Source organism: Rhineura floridana, chromosome 10, assembly GCF_030035675.1.
Source record: "Rhineura floridana isolate rRhiFlo1 chromosome 10, rRhiFlo1.hap2, whole genome shotgun sequence".
In the NCBI taxonomy this organism is placed as follows: domain Eukaryota; kingdom Metazoa; phylum Chordata; class Lepidosauria; order Squamata; family Rhineuridae; genus Rhineura; species Rhineura floridana.
This window is the reverse complement of record NC_084489.1, coordinates 51,830,132-51,857,246: the sequence shown is the minus strand read 5'-3', so window position 1 is coordinate 51,857,246 and position 27,115 is coordinate 51,830,132. Positions and strand designations below refer to the sequence as shown.

At 40.5% G+C, this 27,115-nt stretch overlaps 1 protein-coding gene across 7 annotated transcripts in view; it reads right to left on the bottom strand.

Annotated features, from left to right (window-relative positions):
* Nucleotides 1-27,115, bottom strand: part of SLC25A13 (solute carrier family 25 member 13) — a 155,656-nt gene that overhangs the window by 55,313 nt on the left and 73,228 nt on the right. For 6 of the 7 annotated variants that reach the window (XM_061587746.1, XM_061587751.1, XM_061587747.1 and 3 more), the window contains 7 exons: nucleotides 25,687-25,826; nucleotides 16,775-16,921; nucleotides 11,718-11,856; nucleotides 10,767-10,860; nucleotides 10,512-10,608; nucleotides 6,216-6,300; nucleotides 4,874-5,032 (listed from right to left, as the gene is read on the bottom strand). In XM_061587746.1, the coding sequence (XP_061443730.1) occupies nucleotides 4,874-5,032; nucleotides 6,216-6,300; nucleotides 10,512-10,608; nucleotides 10,767-10,860; nucleotides 11,718-11,856; nucleotides 16,775-16,921; nucleotides 25,687-25,826 (861 nt within the window). The remainder of the gene's footprint in view (nucleotides 1-4,873; nucleotides 5,033-6,215; nucleotides 6,301-10,511; nucleotides 10,609-10,766; nucleotides 10,861-11,717; nucleotides 11,857-16,774; nucleotides 16,922-25,686; nucleotides 25,827-27,115) is intronic. The other variant, XM_061587750.1, reaches the window with a different exon arrangement.

The window sequence follows — 27,115 nt, the reverse complement described above, 5'->3', positions numbered from 1 at the left end:
CAGGATATCAGTCCTGGATCTTATTTTAACAAGGAACGGCTTCTGTTAGGAGCAAGTATGTTACTATAGAGGAAAGGGTGTAATTGTTGAAAAGATACAATATATTTCTGGAATAGTGCTTTCACTAATTGCTTAAAGAGCTTCACATACAAGGGTGGATCCAAAGGTACTTTGGTGTGAGTGAAAAGCACTTCTACTCACACAAGTTGGAACATAATTTCTGTCAACCCCCCTCCATCTGCCCCTCTTTATACCACAACCCACACTATTCCCAAGTATATCTTAATCTTCAGTTTTTGAAAGTGCACTGGGCATGGAAGCACTCATGGTTTGTTTCCTCCAGACAAACCACAACTGGGAAGCCAAACACAAACCTTGGTTTCAGATCATGGTTTGCTTGGAGGGAAATAAATCACAAAAGTTGGTTTAGGCATCCAGTAAGCCAAGGTTTGTTGTGCCCGCTACCACCAGGGGAGGAGTGCAGTGAAAGAGATTTAGCAGCTTGCACAAACAGGCTACTCACTGACATAAGCCATGGTTTATGGCTTACCGTATTGTTCAAACATGGCCACTATAAGATATAGTGGCAATGAATTGCAAATATACTGGAATAAGAATCAGTATCCTGAAAGCATCAATTTGTTGCTTTAAAAAAGTAAGGAAGTCATGGGCTTAGATATGAATTAGCACAAATTATATTGAAAATCTAGTCAATGAGATTTTCCCTCTAAAGTTTTGTTTGCTAGAAACCAGTACTAAACAATTTCTGGAGGGGGCAACAGTGAGTCTGCTGTAGGGAAAAAAGCACCTTCAAGTCTTGTGGCATCTTAAAGACGAACACATGGATTGCGGTGTAAGCTTTTGTGATAGTGTGTGTGGGAGATGGAAATGGAGAGGTCAGAAGGAAATGAATTGCAAGAATGACAGAATAATGATTACATAAAAGCAAAGCAGTTATAGTGACAACTCACAACTGGTGATAACATACACAACCTGGCGCTGGTTAGCTGATTAATACATGTAGTGTGATAAAAAAAATACTCTAGTTCAGAGATAGGGAATGTCTGGCTCTCCAAATGTTATTGGACTACAACTCTCATCATGCCTGACCATGGGCCATGCTGTCTGGGGCTGATGGAGAGTTGCAGTCCAACAATATCTGGAGGGCCACAGGTTCTACACTCCAGTTCTAGTTTTTTTTTTTTCAATAATTTTTATTCAGATTTTCATAAAACATACAAGACAAAATCATAAAACATTCAAAGACAAAAAACAAAATCAAAAATAGTTAAACAAAAAGAAAAAAAGAAAAAAAAAAACAAAAATAAAAAATAAAGAGTAAAATATTGACTTCCCATTTGTCAAAGATCAAATCAGTTATAAGTCTATAATATATAACAATCCTGTCTCTTAAGTCATATTATAAAATCACTTTCCTCCAGTAGTTATCTTACTTAATCATCAAATCTCATAAACATTACTTTATTCTTTCCACAAAAAGTCAAAGAGAGGTTTCAATTCTTTAAGAAATATATCTATCAATTTTTTTTTCCAGATAAGCATATCGATTAATCCATCTCATTACTAATTATGATAATCTTATTGTCATAACCATAGTCAAAATAAACATTTCAATTAATCCATCACATCAGAATCTGTTAGGTTCAATAATTTCAGTAGCCATTGTTCTATTATCTCTATTAGTTCCATTTTCCATCTTCCATCTTCAGTAGTCTTGTTAAGTCCAGTAATTTCAATATCCAATCTTCCATTATCAGTATTCCATAATAATCTTGCTGTCAAAGCCATAGTCATATAGTAAGAGTCTGATGGGGATTACCTCTATCCCAAATATTTTCTTGCCATCCATTCTGAATAGGTTGCTGAAATACTGCTGTAAAATCATATCTCTGTTCTTTTTTTCAAAATACACTGGGTCATCTCTTAAAAGTTTTTCCATTGTCACATGGCTGCAGTTAATTCCATAGATTTTCTCTATATTGGGCTCCATCACATCATTCCAGTCCAGAAGATTATCCATGCCATTGATAACTTTATCTCTAGAATCTTCATTCATTTCTTCAGAGATAACATTGAGTTCCAAACAATAGATTTTATTTCTAAAGTCCATAGACTCCAAATCTTGTTCCTGTTCCACGTTGGTTCCAATCTCCGGGATCTCCTCTCTCACAGGGACCCCTATTCCAGTCTCCAGGGTCACCTCTCTCACAGGGACCCCTGTTCCAATCTCCGGGGTCTCCTCTCTCACAGGGACCCCTTCCAGGGTCACCTCTCTCACAGGGACCCTTATATCTTTAATCTCCTGCTTCATTTTACTCAATTCAATTTTCATTATCTCAATCTCATCCATTATTTTCTGAAACATAGTTATTTCCAGATTTTCAGCCACTTTCTTAATTGCCATTTTAAAAGAAAAATATAGGAAAACCACTTCTTATTTCAGCAACAATTGGGTTAATACTCCAAACTTGGTGACATCACAGTATAAACAGAGCAGACAGCCTTATCTCTCCAATAGTTAAGTAAACAAAATGCAGTTCCCAGGATCGAAACAATTAATGGCAATCGTCAAGAAACAGATTCGTCAAAATAAAATAGACCAAAAAGAGAGTAGTCTCAAAACAGTGTAATATTTTTCAAAATAAAAATCTGGAATAGAAATCCCTCTTCTGTGTATATCTTTAGAATGCAAATCCAGGACAGCTTTTTGCAACAAAAACAGAGATAAGCTATTAATTAGTGCGTAGCAGAGAGAAGTTATGGCTCCCCAGTGAGATGTCAAAAACTGATCAATCTGGCAAATCTCTTTTAAACAGCAACAATTTAAGTCAAGTAAAAGAAAAATATAGAAAGAAGGGTGCTTGCCTGTTAGTGCGTTCTCTCTTAGAAGATAAGATGAACGTTCGCTTTAACAGATAGAGCTTGCTGTTGAAAATCCGTCCCACCTTCGTCGGCTGGACCTCGTCCCATAAATTAATGAGATCTGGTCGTCCCAACAAAAATAGGCTTTGAGGTTAATCTCTTCGTTTCTCCCTACCCGGGAGAAGTTTAATCAGTCAAAAAAAAAAGAAAAAACTGACTGATATATCTGAATAAGCTTCTTTTGAGGCAGGAGCCCGTCTCAAAAGCAGGCACAGGCTAAGTCACCCTTCCCGGAAGTCCGCTCCAGTTCTAGTTAAGAGCTGAATTTCCCAATGAGCTGTAATTCAGCAGCTTCATGCTGGAGTCTTCATTTGAGCTTCCTTTATTCAAGTGTGGCCACCTTAAGATCCGTAATGAGTATCCTGGGAAGTTGTCAGAATCTGATACCAGAAATGGCAATATACAGAAATCAGTAGATTATAGGTTGGGCCTGGAAAATGTTATGGCTCAAATGTTAGATGTCATGGGTCCCTCCTCCTTGGAATTCAAACAAGAGTGTTCTGAAGTCCAGACTGGCTCAATATAGATCTATTTCAGCCCTTCTTAAATCCCTCCTGGCCTCCTCTTATCCTTTCCCAGAATTACTGGAGGCAAGGAATGGCAGCAGTGACACCTCCAGAGGTACCAGGACCATCATTACTAGGTGCACTTACAGCACCACCTAGAGCTCCCAGCATTCATGGGAAATGTAATTCCCAAGGCTCCCAATTAATTTAGAAGTTTCCATGAGCATGCCATGTTTCCTGGAGGTTCCGGATGTTTCCATGTACCCCTTTCCACCACTGCATCCAGATAAGCAGAGAAAGGTGGCAATAGGGAATTGCTTGTATTCAGGTGCTGTGAAAAATTAACAGTGGCTTAACTCCTCAGCAGTGAGACCTGCCAGTTGGCAACATCAAAGCAATTTTCCTTGTCTGTGCACATCATTTCTTAGGATCATCATTCAGCCTCTACAAGGGAGGTATAGCCACGGCAACAGATCTATCAGTTCATGATTACCAGCAACCATTTGTCATGTTTAATCTGAAGCTATCTTGTTAGCACCATGACCACTTTTGCTCTTTGTGACATACAAATATGCTAATGGCAAGGTATTATGTAACATCAGATGACCCCAAATGTTTCTGATGGCATCTGCAGCCTTTGAAGCAACTGTGCATTTCACACAGAATAGGCTTCTCTTTTGTTTCCAGTTAAGACAGTCCAGTCCACACTAAAAAACTGAGAAGATGCTTATAAAATCAGGAGCTTCTGAACAGCACATAAAAATAATTTTTATTTATTTATATAACTTATATGCTGCTTAAACAAATCTCTAAGCAGTTCATCCAAGATAGAACTAAAAAAAAAAGCCAATAACAAACATATACATCAAGACACCATAAACATTCAACAGGAATTAACTTGAGATTTTAAAGTGATGCAATAAAACCCAACGGAGTATAAAAACAGAACCCTAAGCAGTGAGATCTAAAGATTGCTTAAGAGTCAGGGAACAGATGCATTGTCAGCAGACGTTTAAAACCCACCACAGTTGACACCGTCTGAATCGCAAAAGACAGGGTGTTACATAGGGCACTATCACAATCTTACAGTGAAATCCTAACCATGTCTCCTCAAAAGTAAGTCCTGTTAAATTCAGTGTAGCTTATTCCCAGTTGAGTGGGTTTAGGATTGCAGCCTAAGTCATTTCTTTAGATGCCATAGTGATGTTCTGGAGTGGCAGCCAGAGATGGAGGAAGAAATCTGATTGATACTGGGAGCAATCAGAGCAATAACACTCATATTCAGACCCCACAACTCAAACCTAGAGAATTTCAGATATTTATATTCTGAATTAAGTTCCTCTAAACAAGAATATAGAAATCCTGGCTGGTAGCAAGTCCCTCTTGTTAACTTATATTAAAGTGTAAAACACCTGGCTACTGACCTCTGTAGAGCCCAAAGAATCCTTCATAACGTAGCACTTTCTTAAAACAATCAAAGCTGTTCTTGTACATCAGCTCCCCGACAAATGACCCAGTGGAGCGCTGGTTCTGCATCCGGGTTTTCACAAGATCGATTGGATACACTGCAGTGGCTCCAACAGCTACATGTCAATTGCAAATAATAATAATAACAACAACAACAATAATAATAATAATATGTCTTTGTGTAGGACATTTCATTCATTGCACAAGGGTTATTCTAAGCTTGCCTATGCATTGAACACTATCCTGCAGCAAACCAGACAGCAAAATATCCCAGGAACTGTACCTAAAATAGTGGCAGGGAACTTCCTGCTCACAGGCCGTTTGACCCATGAGGCTGCTTCTGCCAAGCCACACCCACCTGCTCTACACCTGACATCATATTTATCAATAGGTACGGGGCAGGTAAAGACAGCTGGGTCAAAAGGATGTTTGCAGGCACTCATGATCCATCTGACTGGCAGTGCCTACAAAGTCCTGTGCATGGGGCTTACAAAATGCTGTGTACTGGGGATTGCAGGCTCTGCCAAACAGCTGATTGCCTACAAAGACCTGCACTTTACAAAGCTGTGAAAGTTTTAAAATTCTTCTTTCAGTTCCCAAGCCATGTGCCCTATGCTACATTTGGTGAAAATCCCTGCTCTCTATGGGCAGAGACAGAATCAATCCATACAAGTATGAACTTAAGGGCATTACTAATAGCAGAGGTTGGAAATGTTACTTTTTTTGAACTACAACTCCCATCAGCCCAATTCAGTGACCATGCTGGCTGGGGCTGATGGGAGTCGTAGTTTTAAAAAGTAACTTTTCCAAGCTCTGACTAATAGTGAGTTAGTTTTCCAAGTGTGGATCCTTCTGTAGTTAAAACAGCACCCTGCATGCATAAGAGGGAAGTATCAGCAGGGGGTGGGGTGAGAATGGAATAGAATGGAGTGTACTGGAAAGGGGCAGGGTATTTTCTTACTTGTCCCACTTGTAGTTCATAAAGCACACTTTACAGGATCCCTAAATCAGCCTTCCACCACCCAGTGCCCTCCAGATGTTTCAAACCATAACTCTCATGAGCCCCAGCTAGTGGGACTGATGAGAGTTGTAGCCCAAAACATCTGGAGGGCATCAGTTTGGGGGAGACTGCCCTAAATCTGGGAAAAGAACAAAAAAAGGGAGGGAATCAAACCATTTTTGATAACCTGGCCATAAGCTGCAGGTTTCTATATGTAAGGAAAGATAAGGCAGGTAAACAGGAACAAAAGTGAAGAAGTAGACCCAAAAGTTCTTTTGTTCTTTCACTCACTCACTAACCTCCAGCAACTGAACCAAGGGCAAACCTGTATGCAGATTCTGCGATCTGGATGAGAATAGGACGAGACACATCACTTGGAGCTTGCTGCAAGTGGAGGGTTTAGAGAAAAGATTTGAGACCATGGAAAAGAAAGGTGAGGTCAAAAAATCAGATTAACACTCACTGTGTCTGAACAGAACAACATACAATACTTAGGATATGAATCAAGCATCATGCACAGAATGGGTTTTAAGAATTAAAATATTGTATTAGTGTATTTATTATAGTTATATTCTGTCAAACAGTGACATACATGGGATACCAAGGCACTCTCCTATCCAGACCCAGACATGCTTAGCTTCAACAAGGTAGCTACATTGTCGACCTTCTAATTATGTCCATGCTTTAATCCAGTTTATAACACTTTCTTGTTCAGGATAAAAAGTGAGCATGTAATGAGTGGTCCCCACAGCAAACTGAAAGCCACGTTCTTTATTATTACACAATCCTATACATGCCTACTCAGTCCCACTGAGTTCAATGAGACTTACTCCCAAGTACATGCACACAGAATTGCAGTCCAGTGAATTATTTTAAAAAATAAATCATCACAATTTTGTGCACCTAGAAAATACTCTAGGGTTGTATCTAACTAGATTCTACTCAGAGTAGACTCACTGAAATTAATGACCCTAAGTTAGACAAGTCCATTAATCTCCATGGGTCAACTCTGAGAATGAGTAACATTGGATACAACCCTGTGCCAGTTTCCAATTTTGAGCCAAAATCAGGATCTCAGTGTAAGAGACTACTTCTGCTCCAAAACAGCTTTCTAGAAATGTCAGAATTTGTGCCAATTACATGAGGCATGCAAGAAATAAGAATACATCCTTTCCCATCACTGCTTTGTGCTGTGCTGGTTTAGACCACCCATAAGAAGGTGAGCAAGAGATAAAAGCATTTTAAAAAAGAGTGTCAGGGGGCCTTTTTTGTCCACAGACCATGAAGACACTGAAAAAAACAGGATGGGTTTCCCTAAACAATAAAGCAATAAAAATATATTGCTCAGTTTATTGTCCCACCACAGTTATTTAATCCAAATCTACCAGATACAAATGCGGCCAGCCAAGAATTGTTTACAGGAATGAGAAGATTAGCTATTGTCATTTGAACATTTCTCTTCTCACAATATTAAAATACAGTGTTTAAAAAGATAAAAATCCTGGACATATTGGTTGAAATCCAAATCAATGTGAGGTCTGCTCTGAGAGCTTTTCATTTTTGTTTCTCCTAAGAGCAGTCTCTCACTCTTTCATAAAAGACTGTTCTTTAAGCTTCCACACAATTAGGAACAGAGGAGGCTGTTTTATACTTGGTACATCTACTTCAATATTGCCCACAGAGATTGGCAGCACCACTGTGGACAGGAGGCAGGGAAATTTCTCAGCCTAACTGGAGAAGCCCTTCTCCACAATATTCAAAGGTTCTCGCAAGGCAGTACATAAGAGCTGCTGGGAAAGGAGAAGAGGATGGAAACTCCACCAGACATCCCTATGCAAATCCCATTTGCTGGATTTCAACCGCAAATTCTCAATGAGAGAAAAACACAGGAATTGCACATTTCAACAATGCTCAAATCCACTGCTGCATGTGCTACCTGGCTTATACTCCATTATATTTCTAGAGACAGGTCTACTCAGTGTCATTTTTGTTAGAAAAAATGAGGTGCTTGCACTCATACCGTGATAAAAGTGCTGTGAGTGCCAGCACAAAATGGTTGCCATGGCCAGCAAAAAAAGAGAGGCCAGTACTCTGTACTGGTGAGTTCCATTATGAAAAAAGCATTGTGTCTACTCACTATGACCCCTCCAGCTGGTGATCATGCCGGAGAGCTTTTATGTAGTAGCTGTTCTAGGCAGAAGCCCTAACTCTGCAACCCTGTGGATCATATGCATTGCGCAAAAAGTCTTCAAGACAGTGCCAAGAACATAATGCTGCATGGAGAAGCTACCGTATGCATTCAGAAGCCATCAGTTTGGGGCTTATCATGAAAAAACTAGCCCTTATTCCTTACCTCTTTCAATAACCTTTGAGACAGGTTTTAGGAGTGAACCAGCAGGAATGTATCCTAACACACACACTCCTAAGGCAAGGCTAAAAATATGCTGTTGTAGGGTGATGTTGGGTGGGAGGAGGGGCAAGGGAGGAGGCAGCCAAGTGGGAAGGGCCTGGCTCAAGGCCTATTAGACCCAAAAATGTAGCCTGCATCAACTCATTGTGGTCAAACTGGCGTCTCTGCATAGACCCAGAGCACAGAAAGGGGTGGCGAGGGGGAGGGAACCCTCTAGCTCTCAACATACAGAACTTGGTTTAACTTTAAGTGATAGTTTTAGAAAAACAGAACTACACCCAGGTCTGTGTCAGCTTTCAATATATGAAAGAGACCAATAAAAGTGTTTTTTTTTAAGTTAGCAAAGTTTTTTTGTCTTTTGCACGACAGTTTTCCAGTATCTCATCCCACACATGAAAATTAAGATTAATTTCTTAAAAGCAAACAAACAAAAAAGCCCACACCACACAGCACTTGGTTTCCCCTCTACATACAGTCTTAAAGATTTGAAACTATTATGACAGCCTAAACAAAACCATCATTCATTTCAATATGCAGCTGAAGACAGAATGCAGTAGAACATGCTAGAAGACTGAACATCTTCCCAGGATAAATGGTAAAATATTATTTCCTTCATTAAAAACATTCAAATACAGGATCAGGAAGGCTTAAACCAGTTGCTTTACTAAGGCTGCAATCCTGTATCTGCTTAAGCCCCATGTAACTCAGTGGGACTGACTTCTGATTAAATGTATAGAATTATAATAATAATAATAATAATTTAATTTATGTGTTGCCTATCTGGCCAATGGCCACTCTAGGCGACGTACAAATCAGTTGCAGTAAATGCAGCACAATAAAATACACATAAAATACAATATAACAAGGAAACTATAAATAGGAATGATAACAGTTCAGAGTAATAGGCAGTTAGTCCTGAAAATTAACCCTCCCCGGAAGTCCCAAAGGCCTGTCTGAAAAGCCAGGTCTTCAAGGCTTTGCGGAATACATTCAGGGAAGGGGCATGCCGAAGATCGTACGGGAGGGAGTTCCAGAGAGTGGGGGCCGCCACTGAAAATGCCCTCTCTCTAGTCCCCATCAACCTAGCTGTTTTAGTTGGTGGGACTGAGAGAAGGCCCTGAGTGGCTGATCTTGTCGGGCAGCATAATTGGTGACGCTGGAGGCGCTCCATCAGGTAAACTGGTCCGAAACCGTGTAGGGATTTAAAGGTTAGTACCAACACCTTGAATTGAGCCCGGAAAATAACTGGAAGCCAGTGTAGATCGAATAACACTGGAGTGATGTGTTCCCGGCGGCGACAATTTGTAAGTAGTCGAGCCGCAGCATTTTGTATAAGTTGTAATTTCCGGACTGTTTTCAAGGGTAACCCCACGTAGAGCGCATTGCAGTAGTCTAAACGAGAGGTGACCTGGGCATGTACTACCAGTGGGAGCTGATGAACAGGGAGGTAGGGTTGCAGCCTACGAATGAGGTGTAATTGATACCAGGCTGCCCAGCTCACTGACGAAATCTGAGCCTCCATGGACAGCCTGGAATCAAGAACAACCCCAAAGCTGCTTTATACTGAGTCAGTTCCATTGGTCCATCTAGGTCAGTACTGTTTATGCTAATTGGCAATCACTCTCCAGCATTTTAGACAGGGAGTCTCTCCCAGCACTACCTGGAGATGCCAGGGATTTAATCTGGGACCTTCTGCATACACAGCAGATATTCCATCACTGAGCTATGGCCCTTCCCCACTGTTAAGTGCAAGAACTAACATTTGGGGGGGGGATGTGTCAAGGAAAGTGAGCCCTTTACTTTTTTGTTTGTTTGTTATATCTTTACTTTCAGATCAATTATGCTTCAGCATTTTAAATGGAATGGAGGAAAGTCCCTGGCCTTTTTTGTTTTCTGGCTAAGCAAAAATCTAAGTAAATTGTTGTTGTTGTTTTTTAAAAAATGACACGTATCCAACGTTAGCCAGAATAGACCCACTGAAATTACTGGACATGGCTAGCTTAGGTCCATTCGTTTGAATGGATCTACTGAGTAAGACTAACACTGGATACGGCCTCATGCTTTTTAAATATTGAATCGGCAAAAGGAGTAGATATGACTTAGGTGTGACATCGCAAGAACCATGGGGACTTGCGGCTGTAAAAGAACAAAATGTGGAAAGAAAGTACTCTCCTTATCCACCCACCTGCCTCCTCACCTGTCTTTGAGCCTCAGCCAAGTTGTAGGGCAATGTGCTCTCCTCCAAAGGAGCAATTCTTTCAATGTCAGCCATCGTCATGCGCCTGACGAAACAAAAGTGATAATGAAAATGACAGTGGCAGTAAATACTAGGGAAAGTGACATGACCAGCAGCAATGGGCAATATTTTGTTCGCCCATACTTGTTTCGTTGTTGTTGTTTCTTTTTCTTTGCAGCAAAGAAAGGGTAATTTTTAACTTACCCCCGTGGCTCATATAAATCTGCTAACTGAAACAAGATGTCAACTTCCATGGGTGTAACCTGGCCAAATTTCTGAGCTGCCAGAACAAACTCCTCTGCAACAGAATTGGAGGGGGTGGGGTGGGGGGAAAACAGACAAGGGGAAACTAATCAAACAACACTGAAAGTTATCCACAAATGTCCTGGAATCACCAACATTTTTAGTATTAAACCAATACGCTGCCAAAAGAAAAAATACCGCAAATAACGTGCCTGCCACTGTGTAAATGTATGTTTTAAATACTCTATCCATCATGCAAATAAGAGAAGCAGTCTGGCCTTATAGCTTAGTGCTAACAGCAGGATTTAGGATATTTGACATACGGTATCAATCAGTTGTGGGTCGGGGGGGAGGAGACAGAGATGTGGAACTTTTTCTTGCATGTTCGTCCCAGTAGGCTACATTAATAGACGGTTGGCACTACAGAGGGAGTTCTCCATAAAAGCGGTTAGATAGAGCTGATAACATCTTGTTCCAAACTTGTAGATCAGCTTACTGCAATGCCAATACAAGTTTATGGAATTTTTCAACTACCCTTGAAGGTCACTTTAATAGGCTGCCAATTTAGCACAATCCTAGAAGGTTTTTGAAACCTTTAAAATATTCCTACATTGATTCCTCATTCAATCCTGCCTTTAGACCTTGATCTTCCCAAAATTAAGAGGGTTTTTTATTTTTAAAGAGATGTAGATTCTGAAAAAATGATTGCAAAGGACAAAGCAATTGAAAAAGAAGAAGTACAAGCACACAAGTTAGGCTTGGATCATTCATTTTACCAATGTCAAAGCATCCCATTGATACCCTGAGAAGATGACTGGTTGGGGGGGGAGGGAGGGAGGGGAAGAGGGAGAGAGAGAGAGAGAGAGAGAGAAGAACTTTCTAGAGGAGGTTCATAACCACTTTTCAACTAACCTTTAGTAACTTCCACATCTTTTCTATGTCCAGCCAAAGTACTATAGATTTTTCTAATGAGTTCCATGTTATTAAGAAGGGTATTAAATCCATTAAAATAGGAAAAACTGACTTGATGAGAAGTGGTTCCTCCAGCAGCCTAGAATAAAGAAACCAATGAGGAAAGCAGGAAAAGAAAAATATATTAGATGGATTGTGGTGTGTGTTCGTGTGTGTTCAAATCATACAACTTGGAACTTTTATAGGGAAAGGGGAAATGCTTTGGGAACATTGATATTTCTTTAATAAAAAAGCAACAGAAGTAGCAAGGGATTTTAAAAATGCAAAATGAAAAAAGCCTATAATAGATTCTTAAGTTACTGAAGCTAATCATGACCAGCATGCAAGCCGCTCCCCCCCCTTCCAGTGAAACCTAAACAAATACATATGTAGGATTATAACAACATGGCCAGTGGTAATTTACAGAGTTCAAGTTTCAATGCTGTTTCAGTCAAAAATGTTTTATAAGTTGCTTTATTTCTTCTAATGAGCAAATCTCACAGGCTTAAAAATGCCAAGTATATTACTGTTGGGTTTTTTTAAAAAAAATAATCAAACCATGCTGGGGGGGTGTGCTTTAATATTTAAATTCAAAGAACACCACATCACCTACAGTCAGCAGCAAAAGCCTCACAAAATCCTCTGTTTGGACTTCTCAAGCTTTGCTTTTAACTATCAGTTTGCCAGGGAATTCTTATTTTCTTTCTTACTTATTATATTTATATCCCACCTTTCCTCCAAGAATTCAAGGTTGTGCATATGCCTCTCTCCATTTTATCCTCACAACAACACTGTTGTAAACAAGATATTTGTTTTTAATGTTTTTAATTGCTGTAAACTGCCCAGAGAGCTTCGGCTATGGGGCGGTATATAAATGTAATAAATAAATAAGACAGTGAGTGAGGATTTGAACCCTGGTCTCTTGGTCCTAGCTCAGCTATCTAACCACTGCACCACACTTCAACAATGCACAAATGCTATTCTTCAGAACATGCAAGCAAATCTTCCTGACATCCATGCAAAATTAGAGTAACTAACTTTGAGAGGGAAGATGCAAAATTCCCCAGGGCCCACAGTATGACACAACTTTTTAAACATGAGAGGATAATCATTTCAGAGTAAGAATATAGAAGGAGGGCAACAGATGTTCATTTGGGGGAAAGTCACAAAAATGGAAATGATGAAATAATGAAATAATGTAATTTGCAAGCATCTCAATATGCAAATATATTGTGGTCTGACAACTCATAATATATATTTGTAGCATGGCACTGTGCAGTAGGCTACAGAGCTTCCCGTGTCAATAAATGCTTACTAAACTGAACCTTATCAAAACAGCAATTTGATACAAGGAAAGAACATAAGAAGAGCCCTGCTGGATCAGGCCAGTGGCCCATCTAGTCTGGCATCCTGTTCTCACAGTGGCCAACCAGATGCCTATAGGAAGCCCACAAGCAAGTCCTGAGCGCAATCAGCACTTCTGATTCCCAGCAAGTGGCATTCAGTGGCATACTGCAATGGAGGCAGAACATAGCCATCGTGGCTAGTAGCCATATAGCCTTATCCTCCATGATTTTGTCTGATCTTCTTTTAAAGCCATCCATGCTGTGAGCTACTACTTCTTCCAAGGTGGAAAGGTGCAAACTTTTAACGATGTACAGAGACTTTGGGGGGAAGAATTCCCTCTTCCTCATATTTGCATGGTCCCAGGCTATGGTCTGAAGGCACATAAGGCCAGCTTCTTGCTGAAGCTAAGCAGGGTCAGGTCTGGTCAGTGCCTGGATGGGAGACCGCCTGGGAACCATATGTAAGCCGCCTTGGGTTTCATGAAAAGAAAGGCGGGGTATAAATGTAATAAATAAATAAATATTATCATGCCATTTCTGCCACACGAATCTGCCTTATACTGAGTCAGGACACCAGTCCATCAAGACCAGTATTGTCCCTCTAGCTTTCAGTGGCTCTTCAAGATCTCGGACAGAACTCTTTGACACCCTCAAACTGGAATCACCCAGGATGGAACTTGTGCACTCAAAGCAAATGTTATGTCACTGAGAAATTGCCCTCCCTCAGCAGGAAGGGAATTTTAATTATTTCTTTGTTTGTTTATTAGATTTATATCCCACCCCACCTCCTAGTAGCAGCCCATAGAAAAACTGAGTGTTCAAACTTGAGTTACACATTCACAACACACTTTAGCATTTAAAGTTGGTGGGTAGTAGATGAAGAACAGACAAAACCTTGCGAGCCTCACAGCCATTCACCCTGATCACCAAACCTAAAGACTAAAGCAGTCAAGCAGCTATCGGGGAAAGTTCTTAATGGCTTCCATATACCGAGCATGGAGAGATAAATGAACGCATGCCGCTGACTTATACCAAATCATGCCATTATTGGTGCACCCAGCCCAATACAGCCTACTCCAAGGCTGCATTCACAGGTAATGCTAAACATGGTTCGCACTACAGGGATGAGCTGCAGTGATTCTGAGCAATCTGTCAGGCTCAGGCTCTCCTTCCTTCCCTCTGCCACAGATATTAGTCTTACTTAAGAAGAATGTCAGCTTGTCATATCCAACAATCCTGGCTGATCAGTTTTGAAACTTATCAGTTTGTTGTAAGCCAGGATTCAAGGTTCAAAAAGCAAAACAAGCCTTTTGCCTTATACTTTGCTCTCCATGGAAGTCATCCTCCTGGCTACACAGGAGGAGAAGGAAACATGTGATCCTGATGTAGCATCAAATCATGGTTTAGTGTTACATACAAATATAGCCATAGTGGCGGTAGTTTTTCAGAATCTTAAGACAGTCACTGAAGTCTTTTAACTGAATGTGCCAAAGACTGACGTGGGATTCTCTAGAAACATCTTAATATGTCATGTCATTCATTGGCTGTGAATTCTGCTTTGTAACACTATGCATACTTTACTGAATGTTTATATTATAATAGTATTCCAAGCTGTCTTCAACCCAACATTTCAATGAATTAAAGAAAGAACATTCAGCCTTCAAACATCTGTGCAGGACACTAGAAAGAATAACAACATTATGCTTGCTCAAGACCAGAGCTCAGTATTAGATACAAACAGTCAGAACATGGGATGATAAAGCCAATATCTAAGTGCTACTGTTAGCAAAGCAATTTTCACCCTTACAAAAATAAAAGGAGGGATAGAACTATACTGCAGATGCATTAGAGGCTGGTTGCTATGGCAGTAGTCCTAGGAAACTCAACATTACGAAGCAAATGTAGCAATACATTTGACTTGAGAAAAGCTTGTATTGAACGGGATTGATAATCAGATCTCTACACAAATGAAGGTAAAATTTAAAAACTCTAAATTTGCAAAGGAATGAAAGAACAGAACTCATAAGTATACATATTATGTTTGTACAGTCGTCGTCTTCTTCTTCCAAGGCTAAATATTTTATAGAATGTGGATTTATTTATTTATTTGTTACAGTTGGGCACCAATTTAATACTTCAAGATCTTTCACCGTTATCTATCCAAGTGTTTTCCAGTTACATTTTACCCATTCCCCAAATCCTCCATATCTCTGCTCTGTAGTCCACATACTACTAACAGCTACATAGTGTTGGTATTAACTGTGGCATCTAGTTTGCACCATCATAATATGCATACTATTACATAATGTAGCTGCAAGAAGTAAGTGGATCCCTTTGATAGGGAAATAGTCCTGCTGCTGTTTATTGCTAGCCTTCTTCCAAATCGCATCAGATGTGTGCTCTGTAATGTAAGTTGGTATGCACACAATTCCTCAGAAACATACAGCATAGACACATGTCAACTCCACAGCCTGTAATAACAAGAAGAACTTGGAAGTTTGCCAAAACTGTTCAGTGTAAAGCTGATACGTATCAAGTCCTTTTTCAAGTAAAGCTGCCATGATTGCTAATAGAACATGGTCAAAGTGTCCCTTTGATGATAAGGAGCTTGTGAACACAGCACATATTAAAAATGACCATAGGGTGTAAATGGCCATAGGAGTGTAAATGGTTTTGCACTAGTGGAAGTGCTTCTGCTTGCACAATGTTACCAATTGCAATCCTTAATGCTACATCCCATACTATTTCAGAGGGTCCCCCAACCCTCAGGAAAAACTGGGAGGGGAGCTACAAGAAGCTGCACTGAGTTGGAAGGATTGGTAAAAAATGCAGCTTATTTTCAATACTGCACTTGAAGAAGGCTTGAAAAAATAAAGGCAATGAAATGGAGGCAGTGGTATCAAAGCTTTTACGTTCTTCAGGACCCGTTTTCAAGCTAGCTCCAAAACTAATGAGCTAGTAAAAGATTTGTTAAGCAGCTCAACATGCTAGAAATAGCTGCCTGAAACGGAAATATTACCAACCAACCACCCCCACCCCCAAAAACCACAGCTTGTAGGGTCAAATGTACATGGATCATACCTCTAAAATATAAGTCAAGTCTAAGGGTGTCTTGCCATCCAATTAAGATGTCATGCAAAATTTCATGCAAGTTGTGGGTTAAATTAAGCATATTTAAAACATGCAAAGCAGATGTGAGCTTCCAGCTCACCATCCTTTTCCAAAGTGACTCTTGGTGCTGAACAAGTTGCCAGCCCGTCTAAGCAGACTGTTAGCCTTACAAAACAAGACTTTCATGCATAACTGCCCCAACAGGGAATAGTAGCTTGGTGAGACAGCACAAAACTTTACCCTGGTGATGCAACGGGTCATCTGATAACAGCTCAAGGTTGCTGGCTACTACTTTGGGCCTGAGAAGATAGTATCACGATCTTCTGGAGGAAAACTTTGTATGAATGATTACATGGATTTATCATGCATACATTTAACTCCTTCTCTTGCATCCAAAGGCTGGGCTAGAGACACTAGCAAAAAGCAAAGAACAGAAAAATAACCTTGAAGTAAACAGTTTCTTCTGCCCTCCCTCTACCATCTTCTGTGTGCATTTGTCTCAATGGGATCCTGATGATGACCAGGGTCCCTATACATGACCAGAGATGGCAAATAACTTACAGCTACTAGACATTCTTCCACAAAAGGTGTCAACATGTGAGGCCGGATTGTGACCATAATATCTCTAAAGTCAATGGCAGTAACTCTTCCAGCTTGGGCATTATCTCGCTGTACAAATGCTTGTTTTGCATGTTCCAACTGAATTTCCTGGAAAAAAGTGAAACAAATAAGGTTCATAAGTAAATTTACCACATTCTGTTAAAAACACACACACACAGATAACTTAATTCTTTAAAAGCCAGAACCCAACAGATACTCTACCCCAGCTTTTCTCAATCTGGTGTTGTTGACCTACAACTCCCATCAGCCCCAGACAGCACTGCCAATGATGCCAGGGATGATGGGAACTGGAGTACAGCAATATCTGGAAGGTTGCTCTAGACCAGTGTTCTTCAAACTTCAGTCCCCAGATGATGATGGACTACAACTCTCATCATTCCTGACCATTGACCATGCTGTCTGGGGATGGAAGGAATTGTAGTCCAACTACATATGGGGACCATAAATTGAAGAACAGTGCTCTAGACTACCAGTTTAGCTCTGGATATTATGTGACGGTTCTGTTGGAGACTGTCAGTTCTTTTCATACCATGAAGCTTCCCAAAGTCCCATAGAGCTCAGGACAGTTAAGCCAGCTTACGTTTGTAGAGTATATATACTCTTTGAGGGGTCTTAACATATTAGAATCAATTTCTGTGGAAATCAGTTATTGTAGATTAATTTAATTATACTTAGAATCAAACTGCTTATATTTGTTGTAAAACAGTAGATATGGAGCAGCAATTGTGTTTTCATTTATTGTGCACACAAGTAAAAATTTCCAGCACCTGAAATGCTAATGGACAGGGTTGGATCCAAACAGCCCCTTCCGTTAACAGCAGAGCCCCATCTGTTCACGGTTAAGGACTTGCTTATGTTTCCACAGAGAGAAAAGGGGAAATGGGGACAAGAATGCAACACCAAGAACACCCTGATCTCAACCCAATGACAGCAATTATCAGTTCATAAGCGGCATTTTCTACCATTTGTGAAATATATTTTTAATTTATCAGGAAACTGTTTTCTTGATGAATTGTTTCAGGAAATTGTTTTCTTAATGATGCAATAAATACTTTGAAATATGTAGGGTGGTGTTTTTTTTACAGAACGAAAGAAAGGTTGCACTGAAAAGTATTTAAAGAAAATACTATTAAAATAAGAAAAAACTGTTCAAAGGATTCTCAGTTTTAGTATTCAAGACACAGGGTAAGATCCAGGCCAAGTGACATCCCACTTAGTTCAATGGAAGGAGTTAAATACATAATTAAAACTTCCATACAACAGGCTAATTTTGGCTGGTTCGAGCAGTATTGGCTGCAGGGTTTGGAGGGCCCTTGGGGAGGGGATCCTCCATGCCCCCCTTCCGTGGCTCCTCACCATAGCACAGGAGTGGGGAACATTTTCTGCATAAGGGCCACATTCTCTTCTGGGGATCACATGCCAGTGGTGGACAGGGTCAGCAGGCAAAGGTGGGTGGAGCAACTAACATAAATTTTACCTCTGTAAGTAGGCTAGTTTCTATTCACACTCTTCCACACCCCTCTCTGTCCTCTATCCAGGCAAGCAAGAGACATTATTATAGTTCAGGGACACATTCCAACCAGGCAAAACATTCGAGGAGGGTATAAATTAGGGCTAGTGATGGGTATGACCTGGGAAGAGAGGGCATGGCTGGTGAAAGTCCCAAAGGACTAAATAGAGAAGCCCAGGCGGCCACATTTGGCCCCCGGCTTGAAGTTCCCCACCCCCACAGTAGCAGGTCCATGGAGCTATTGTCAGTGGGGCTTCAGCAGATGCCCAACTATGCTGACCCGTGACCACCAGTTCTGCCACAGATTTAGCAGGAGTGTAATGGAATTATGAGGGAATTAAAAAATGCCTAATATCCTTCATTTCTGCAGTTGACTCCGGCTGCGAGGTACTTTCTATATAATAAACCGAAGGGTTTCTAGACTCAGCAATGCAAAGGTTAAAGAAGTTTGCAAGAAAACTAATTTCAGTTGCTTTGCAATGCAAAATAAATGGTCTGCCAAATGTTCCCCAGATTAGAGGTGGTGTAATCCCTCTGCATAACTTTAAAAACAGCTTCATTCCTTGATGCTGTGTGTCTGAATTCCTGAAAGCCACAATAAGTGTTTATGCAAAATTAATTTGCAGTTGATAACAGGAACTCTGACACCAAAGCTTTAATGAAAGGATTTCCCAGCTTGATTTTCATTCTCCCTTCTCCAGCTTTCTCAGCTCTATTTTTCCTGTTACAGCTCATAAAGCTATTTTACTTCCAAGGTATGGGAAGGTTATGTTCAGCTATGACTGATATTTCCAATTGATCAACATTCATTTGATCAGAACTTGGAAGTAATTAGTTACAAAAAATAAATTACTTGTAATTTATTACTTTTTTGAAAAACAAGTGGGTAATTCCTTTACATTTTGATTGTAATAGAACAAGGAGTAATTTTATTACTTTTGAGGAATAATTGTAATGTTTCCAGCATTACTTTTGGGCATTGCTTGCGGGGGGGGGAGCAGGGGAAGTCTTCTGCTCCTCTGATTTGTGGATGAAAATCACGTGCCTCAAACTGGGCTTCTGTGCAGCATTGCTCTTCCTTTGTGCTCTGTGGGTAGAAGGTGACGAGGGAGGAGGTGGAGAGCAAGATGGGGGTGGAGAAAACTATTGTTTACAAAAATGGATGGTGGTGGAGAAGAATGAAGTGGTGGGAGAAAGGAATCGCAGGGCAAGAACACGGATAAAGGAGGAGAAGGAGGCAGCAGCAGAATGGAGATAAAGAACTGTGGAGGTGAAAGATGACATGTGTTGTGTTTGTGTGAATACTGTGTTTGCACTTGGCATGCAAAGCGGCCTCCACCGCCTTCCTGGCTACTTTGCTGCATTTGCAGTGTTTTACCTTTTTTGCATTTCGGGGAAAATGTTTGCTTGGGTGGGTGTCCCTTAGCTGGTGGCAGGGCAGGGTGGGAGATGGGAGATGGTTAAGTGAGAGAGATTATGCTTGCTAGCTGAATGGGGGGGGGAGTTGCCCTTGGTTTGACTTACAAAGATCTGAGTAGTGGCCTCCGCCTCCCTTCCAAGCAGAGAAACCACCACTATATCTTATGGATAAAAAGAATTATTCTACTACCTCTCTGTGTGTATGTTTATTTTTAATGTTGTTTTAGGCGACTTAGTATGCAGCAGCCAAACCCAGCACATTGTAGGCACTCTTTTTTAAGTGCCTTAAGTGTAATTGTAGTGATTACTCTTGAGTAACAGTAAAGTAATCAACTCCTTTCAGAACAACTGTAATTGTAATGGTAATTCATTCCTTTTAAGGGGCCATGTAGCAGTAATTGTAATTTATTCCTTTTTAAAAGTAATCTTCCAAACTTTGCATTTGAAGCAGTACAATCCTTCCCACTGCTGCATATTGTGAAGTCCCATTGACAGGTATTATTACCTCATCAACGAGCATGCCAGAACAGAATAACATGCTAGCTTACATTTGAAGTTATTTAACAAAACCATAAAATGAGAACATATAAAACATAATGTAAAAAACTGATGTTAAGACTTTGGGTACAGATTTCAGACTCTGAGTGTCTTGCTTAAAACACTCTCTTTCCTGAAGAAAAGTCTTCATTTGTGCAATCTTATAAATGGACATTTTTGTATAAGTGAAAACAAATGCTTGTTCCCTTAAGAAGTCAACTTCATTCATCATGTTAAAAGAATAAAAATGTTTCAATTATTTTTATCTATCCTACTTGCACCCTGCCATTCCATTCAAAGAGGTCAGGGGTGGTGTATAGATAGGGATTGTTCCATTTTACTCTCCTGACATCCTTACATATGATTCCCAGGCAGTCTCCCATCCAGCCACTGACCAGCCCTGACCCTGCTTAGCTTCACCAGGGTGCTGGCCTCATGTGCCTTCAGACCATAGATAGATGACGCTAAGAGCTAGTAGCTTGTCCAAGGGCATCCAGTAAGCATCATGACTCTGTGGGGATTTGAATCAGGGTCTCCCTGAGCCTCTCTGTGGTGGCTCTGCAGTTCTGGAGCCCTTTCATTTAACTCTCGGTTAGCCCCTTCAGTTGCAGAATTCAAGAAAGCTGTAAAAACGTATTTTTACCATTGCCTTTCTTTAAGATAGTTTAGCCAGTTTCATTTTTCTCATGCATGTACTTGTATGCATCCATTCAATGCTTCATATTCTTCTAGTATTGTTATTATTTGGTTTCTCTCTTCATGTTGCTAGGTAAGGGCTTGGCCCTGAAAAATAACTAATAAATAGCTGGCATAAATAAATAATAATCCCAAATCCAACCTTCCATTCATTGAACCACACTATGGTTAAAGTTAGCATAGAATGGAAATAAGAATTTGAAGGTGTGTTGTTTTTTACTTGTGATCAATTCATCTATACTAAGAATGCATCCTTCGTTTGTAGTTAATCGCTTCAATGTTTTAGGACCCCCACTCTAAACATACACAATGGAGAAAAGAAGCAGGGGGGAATAATTTTATGAATGTTCAGGACTAAGTCACCTATGTTTAGTGACCATAGGTATATATAAAATCACACAATCTACCCATTTGTCCAAAACATTCTGGACACTCTGGTTGCATAAACTATCATGTGCTATTAGTGGTACATGAATACCCCCATGTTCCCCACGGACCAGAAGCATGACTATGTCATAGAATCATAGAATAGCAGAGTTGGAAGGGGCCTATAAGGCCACTGAGTCCAACCCCCTGCTCAATGCAAGAATCCAACTTAAAGCATACTTGACAGGTAGCTGTCCAGCTGCCTCTTGAATGCTTCCAGTGTTGGAGAGCCCACCACCTCCCTAGGTAATTGGTTCCATTGTTTTACTGCTCTAACAGTTAAGGCATTTTTCTTGATGTTCAGCTGAAATCTGGCTCCTGCAGCTTGAGCCCATTATTCCGTGTCCTGCACTCTGGGATGATCAAGAAGAGATCTTGGCAGTCCTGTGTGTGAACCCTTTCAAGTACTTGAAGAGAGCTATCATATCTCACCATAGTTTCTCTTCTCAACATGCCCAGTACTTTCGTAGGGCTTTGTTTCCAATCCCCTGATCATCCCTGCTGCCTTCCTATAAACCTGTTCCAGTTTGTCTGCATCCTTCTTAAAATGCGGTGTCCAGAACTGGATGCAGTACTCAAGAGGACGCCTAACCAGTGCTAAATAGAGGGGAGCTAGTACTTCACGCAATTTGGAAACTATACTTCTGTTAATGCAGCCTAAAATAGCATTTCCCTTTTTTGCAGCCACATCACACTGTTGGTTCATATTCAGCTTGTGATCAACAACAATTCCTTCTTGCATGTAGTATTGCTAAGCCAAGTATCCCCCATCTTATAACTCTTTTTCCTAGGTGTAGAACTTTGTACATATCCCTGTTAAATTTCATTCTGTTGTTTTCAGCCCAATGCTCTAGTCTATCAAGATAACTTTGTTTCTGTCCTCCAGGGTATTAGCTATTCCTCCCAATTTTGTATCACCTGCAAATCTAATAAGCATTCCCTGCACCTCTTCATCCAAGTCATTAATAAAAATGTTGAAGAGCACTGGGCCCAGGACCGAGTCCTGTGGTGCCCGCTTGTTAGCTCCTCCCAGTTTGAGAAGGAAACACTGATCAGCAGTCTGTGAGTATGATTCTGTAGCCAACTGTGGATTCACCTGATAGTTGTTCCATCCAGCCCACATTTAGTTAGCTTGCTCATCAGAATATTATGCAGCATTTTGTCAAACGTTTTGCTGAAGTCAAGATATATTATGTCCATAGTATTCCCACAGAGAGGTTACCCAATCAAGAAATGAGATAAGATTAGTCTGGCAGGATTTGTTTTTGACAAATCCACATTGGCTTCTAGTAATCACTCGATTGTTTTCAAGGTGCTTACAGACTGACCGCATTATAATCTGCTTCAGAGTTTTCCCAGGGATTGATGTCAGGCTGACTGGTCTGTAGTTCCCAGGTTCCTTCTTTTTGAAGATAGGGACCACATTAGCCCTCCTCCAGTTATCCAGGACTTCACCCATCCTCCACAACTTCGCAAAGATAATAGATAGTGGTTCTGAGAGCCAATTCCTTCAATACTCTAGGATTCAGTTCATCGGGCCCTAGAGATTTGAACTCGTTCAAAGTAATTAGGTATTCCTTGACCATTTGTCTATCAATCTAAAACTGTAATCCTGCCCTTTCAACTTGTACTTCACATTTGCCAGGAGGGAGAAGACAGAGCCAAACTAGGAATTGAGCACTTCTGCCCTTTCTTTGTCATCTGTCATCATTTTGCCATCCTCAGTGAGTACCTGTACCACTATTTCTTTTCTCTGTCATTTAGTATGGATGTACCTGAAGAAAGCTTCTTTGTTGCTTTAAGCATCCCTCACTAACCTCATTCTCAGCTTGAGCCTTCCTGATGCCATCCCTGCAATTCTGTGCGATCTCTCTGTACTCTTTCTTTTGCCTAAAAAAGGGGCCTGAGCCAGGGTTTACCAGTGCTTGGTCCCAGAGTTTCTCACATGGGATATTATTGCAACTGCATGAATATATCTAGCTGAAGAATAACCTCCTAGCCCAGCCTTTCCCAACCAGTGTGCCTCCAGATGTTGTTGGACCACAATTCCCATCTTTCCTGACCATTGGCAATGCTGGCTGTCCTAGCCCCACCTAGCAAGCAGTGCAAAGTCTCAGACTGGCCAGTGCTTATATATTAATATGAGGTGCCTAGACTACTTTTGCCTGCAGCACCTTTACCTTGATATGGCTTCAGCTGCATCTCAATACACAAGACTTCTTCAGTTCAGCAAACACACAATTAGAATTTTGTGAGAGGGAAGCAGGTATGAATCTGTCAGCCCTCTCCCCTTGTCACCTGTCCCCACCACCCTCCACATATTGGGGCCTGAATGTCTGCAGTACTTGTGTAGGCTCCCCACACAAGTATAGCAGGCTCCCCACTGTAGATTTCAACCCAAACATGTGGAGGGAAGTGTGGATGAGCAACAGGGGCGAGACAGAGGCTGCAGCGGGGCGAAGCCTCACATCTGCTCTCCCTCTCATTGTGTGAAGGGCATAATGCCTGAAGAGGGTTACTCTGAAGATCTGTACTTGGATACATTGGTCCATGGCTCCTAATACTCTTATCCTGGAATTTTGTTTATTTATTTAACAAAACCTATATACAGCTTAATCAACAACAAAATTCTAAGCAGTTTACATAAAGCAGTATTCATAATAAAATCCTGATAAAATCAAACTGGAAAAACAAGTGGATATAAAATTTATCAAAACAATCTAAATATTAAATAACAGTTTAATATACATAAAGTTTTTCGCAGATGCCTGCCTAATATGAGTAATCTGGGAGTTCCAGAGAGTGGGCGCTACCACACTGACGAAAGTGTCGTTTCTTGTAGATTATATTCACAGTCATGGAAAAACTCAATGCCCTACAAATGCCTCTGGACCATGAGCAAGGAGGAGAAACTGAAATATCTCAGAATTCTATGCTGGTGTACGCAAGGTACCAACCCAGTGGCATCTTGATTGAGCAAACAAGCCCATAAAGTATCTCCCCCCTCCCACTCATGCACATGGTCAACCCTTCTACAACGTTTTTATGTAGAAAGCCCAATAACATGATCTGAACTCTCACATAATTTCTTCCATTTTTATGCAGTTTTTCCATTAAGTATTTCTAGTGATCAGTGAGAAGTTGCTGTCTTGTACTGGCTGCCAACAGCTGGGTGGGAGAGATCTAGGATGTATCTCTGGAACATGTATCTCTGGGATGATGCTGGGAATTTGTAATACCAACTCCTTGAAATGAACTAGAATTTATGCTGCTCTGAAATTTTCTGTTTGTTTCCAAAGTGGCAAGAATGACTACATATGAAGTAAAGTGAAGTCAGCAAAATGCAGTGATTAAAACTAACAGAATGTGATTATACTGTATCAAACATCCAACATCCTCTTCAGACAAAGAGTTAATTAGACTCTACTCCACCAAGTCAATTTGAAGCATTTGTCCTAGTAGCATTATCTTAATTATTCCTCATCAAAATGATAACACTTCCTACTGTGAACTAACATTCTTATGTAAACAAAATTACAGGCTCCATAGTCTTGAAATATGATCCTTTGTCAAAACTATCTTGTGTGAAGGCTCTTTAGACTTGAGCGTATTGAAACAACAGAAACACTCATCATGAGGTTTTAGTACTACTTCTACCATTGCTACCATGTATTTAAAGGAGATTCCCATCCAAAGTTTCTGATATATATATATAATGCAAAATGAGCAGGACCTTTGTACATCTCAAAATTCATTCTGTTGGTATTTCTTTCCATCTCTCTCTCTCTCCCCTCTCCACCCACACACACAGCCTGCTGGTCTTAAAATGTCCCATTTAAAATGTCCCACATTGGGAACTGGCTGACTGCCCCAAAGTTCCCTGGATGCCGCTGGTATCTTTCACTTCTCCATTATTTATTTATTAAATTTATTAGTCGCCCATCTGGCTGGTTGTCCAGCCACTCTGGGCGACGTACAAGATAATAAACAATACATTAAAACATTAAAATTTAAAACCATAACAGTAAAAACCTAACCCACCCCAAAAGCCTGCCTGAAGAGCCAGGTCTTCAAGGCCCGGCGGAAGCTCATCATAGAAGGGGCATGGCAGAGAGAGAGAGAGAGAGAGAGAGAGAGACTTCTGAGCTGTCTAAAAATACAAATAGCTACTGTGCAATGAAATATGGAAAAGGGATTAAAACATGGAATTTTATCTTTTTTGTTTGTTTTTATTCAAACTTAAATATTTATTGGCAAAACTTACCAGTAAGAACTGAGTGAACTCTGCGTAATTTAGGCGCCTTTTCCTATCTTTTCCAAAATGCAGGTGCACAAATTCTGAATCCCAGTTAAAGGGAATATGCTGGTGAATTGTGGTCTGGCCAAAAACCTCCTTAACATCCTCTGGGGAAGGAAAGGGGGAGGGAGAAAGGGAGAGATATGATTATGGAAACAGACACAAAGGAGAAATTGGTACAAATGTATTCATTTTAGGAGAGACCGTGCAACATGAATAGATCTTCCTTTAAATAAATCATAACTCTAGTTTAACTAGCACTTCAGTCCCAGCTCACAGGTTCAGATGATCTGTTATAAACTACCAGCAAGGTTATATCAAGCCACAGCTCTACCCATTCTGCTTCCCTGTCCTTTCATTCCAAGTGATGCATAGCATTATGTCACAGTGTGGTCATGGATACAAATAGGTCACCAAAAGTGTGATTTCTGGGCATTCGTCTCTGACCCATCCCTTATTCATGCTGTACATGAGAAAAGTATGCCATTCAGTAAAGCAGAGGTAGGGAGCCTGGGGCTGCAACTCCCACAATCCCTGACCGCTGACCATGCTGGCTGGGGCTGTCGGGAGTCTGGGAAGCCAGAGGTTCTTTATCCCTACAGTTAAGAGACACAAGGTATGTGTTTTGTTTCTTCATGTCTTGCTTGTGGAAAACCAATTTCAGAATGCCATGAAGAACTGTGCTCACGTTGTCCAGCTGTGAACCAGCATTTTGCCCGATTTATCCAAATGATCACACACACTATCTTAAATACATCCAATCAAACTCTCAAGTTATCACTGGCCATCCAGTTAATTGCGCATTTTCAATATGGTTCCTAATGTAGAACAACCTGCCCACCTTTGCTTGTATTGCTTTACTATTCCAAATGTCTTGCCCTCCCAATGTCTGAAAAATGGCATTTTGCAGTACCATTTGATTACACACAAATCACTGTTCTTGTTTAGCACGCATATCTGAAAATTACAATGTGTGTGTTTTCCAAAAAGCAATGCCATAAGCTGACTTCAGTATATTTTGTAAAATGAGGATTAGCCAGTTTCCTGACAGGCTGCACATTGAATTATATGGTGCAGCATCTCACCAGAAGATCACCTATATATTGCTCTTATTGACTACTTTTGATGGTTATGAAACCAAGGTATCTCCTTTGCCACTCATCTTTTATATACTTTTTTTTTTAACCACCATTCATGGTTCACAAACTCCTATATAAGCTCACTAGACTGGATCTTAAATGTTTCCTTCTCTCTTCACTGGACTCATCACTCATTCACCAAGAATAATTTCACTGATCAGAGTCCTTACTCTATGGATGTACTGCCTGAATCAGATACAGAGATCATTCATGCCACTGAACAATTTTTATAATGTCTTGGGCTTGTGATTTAACTA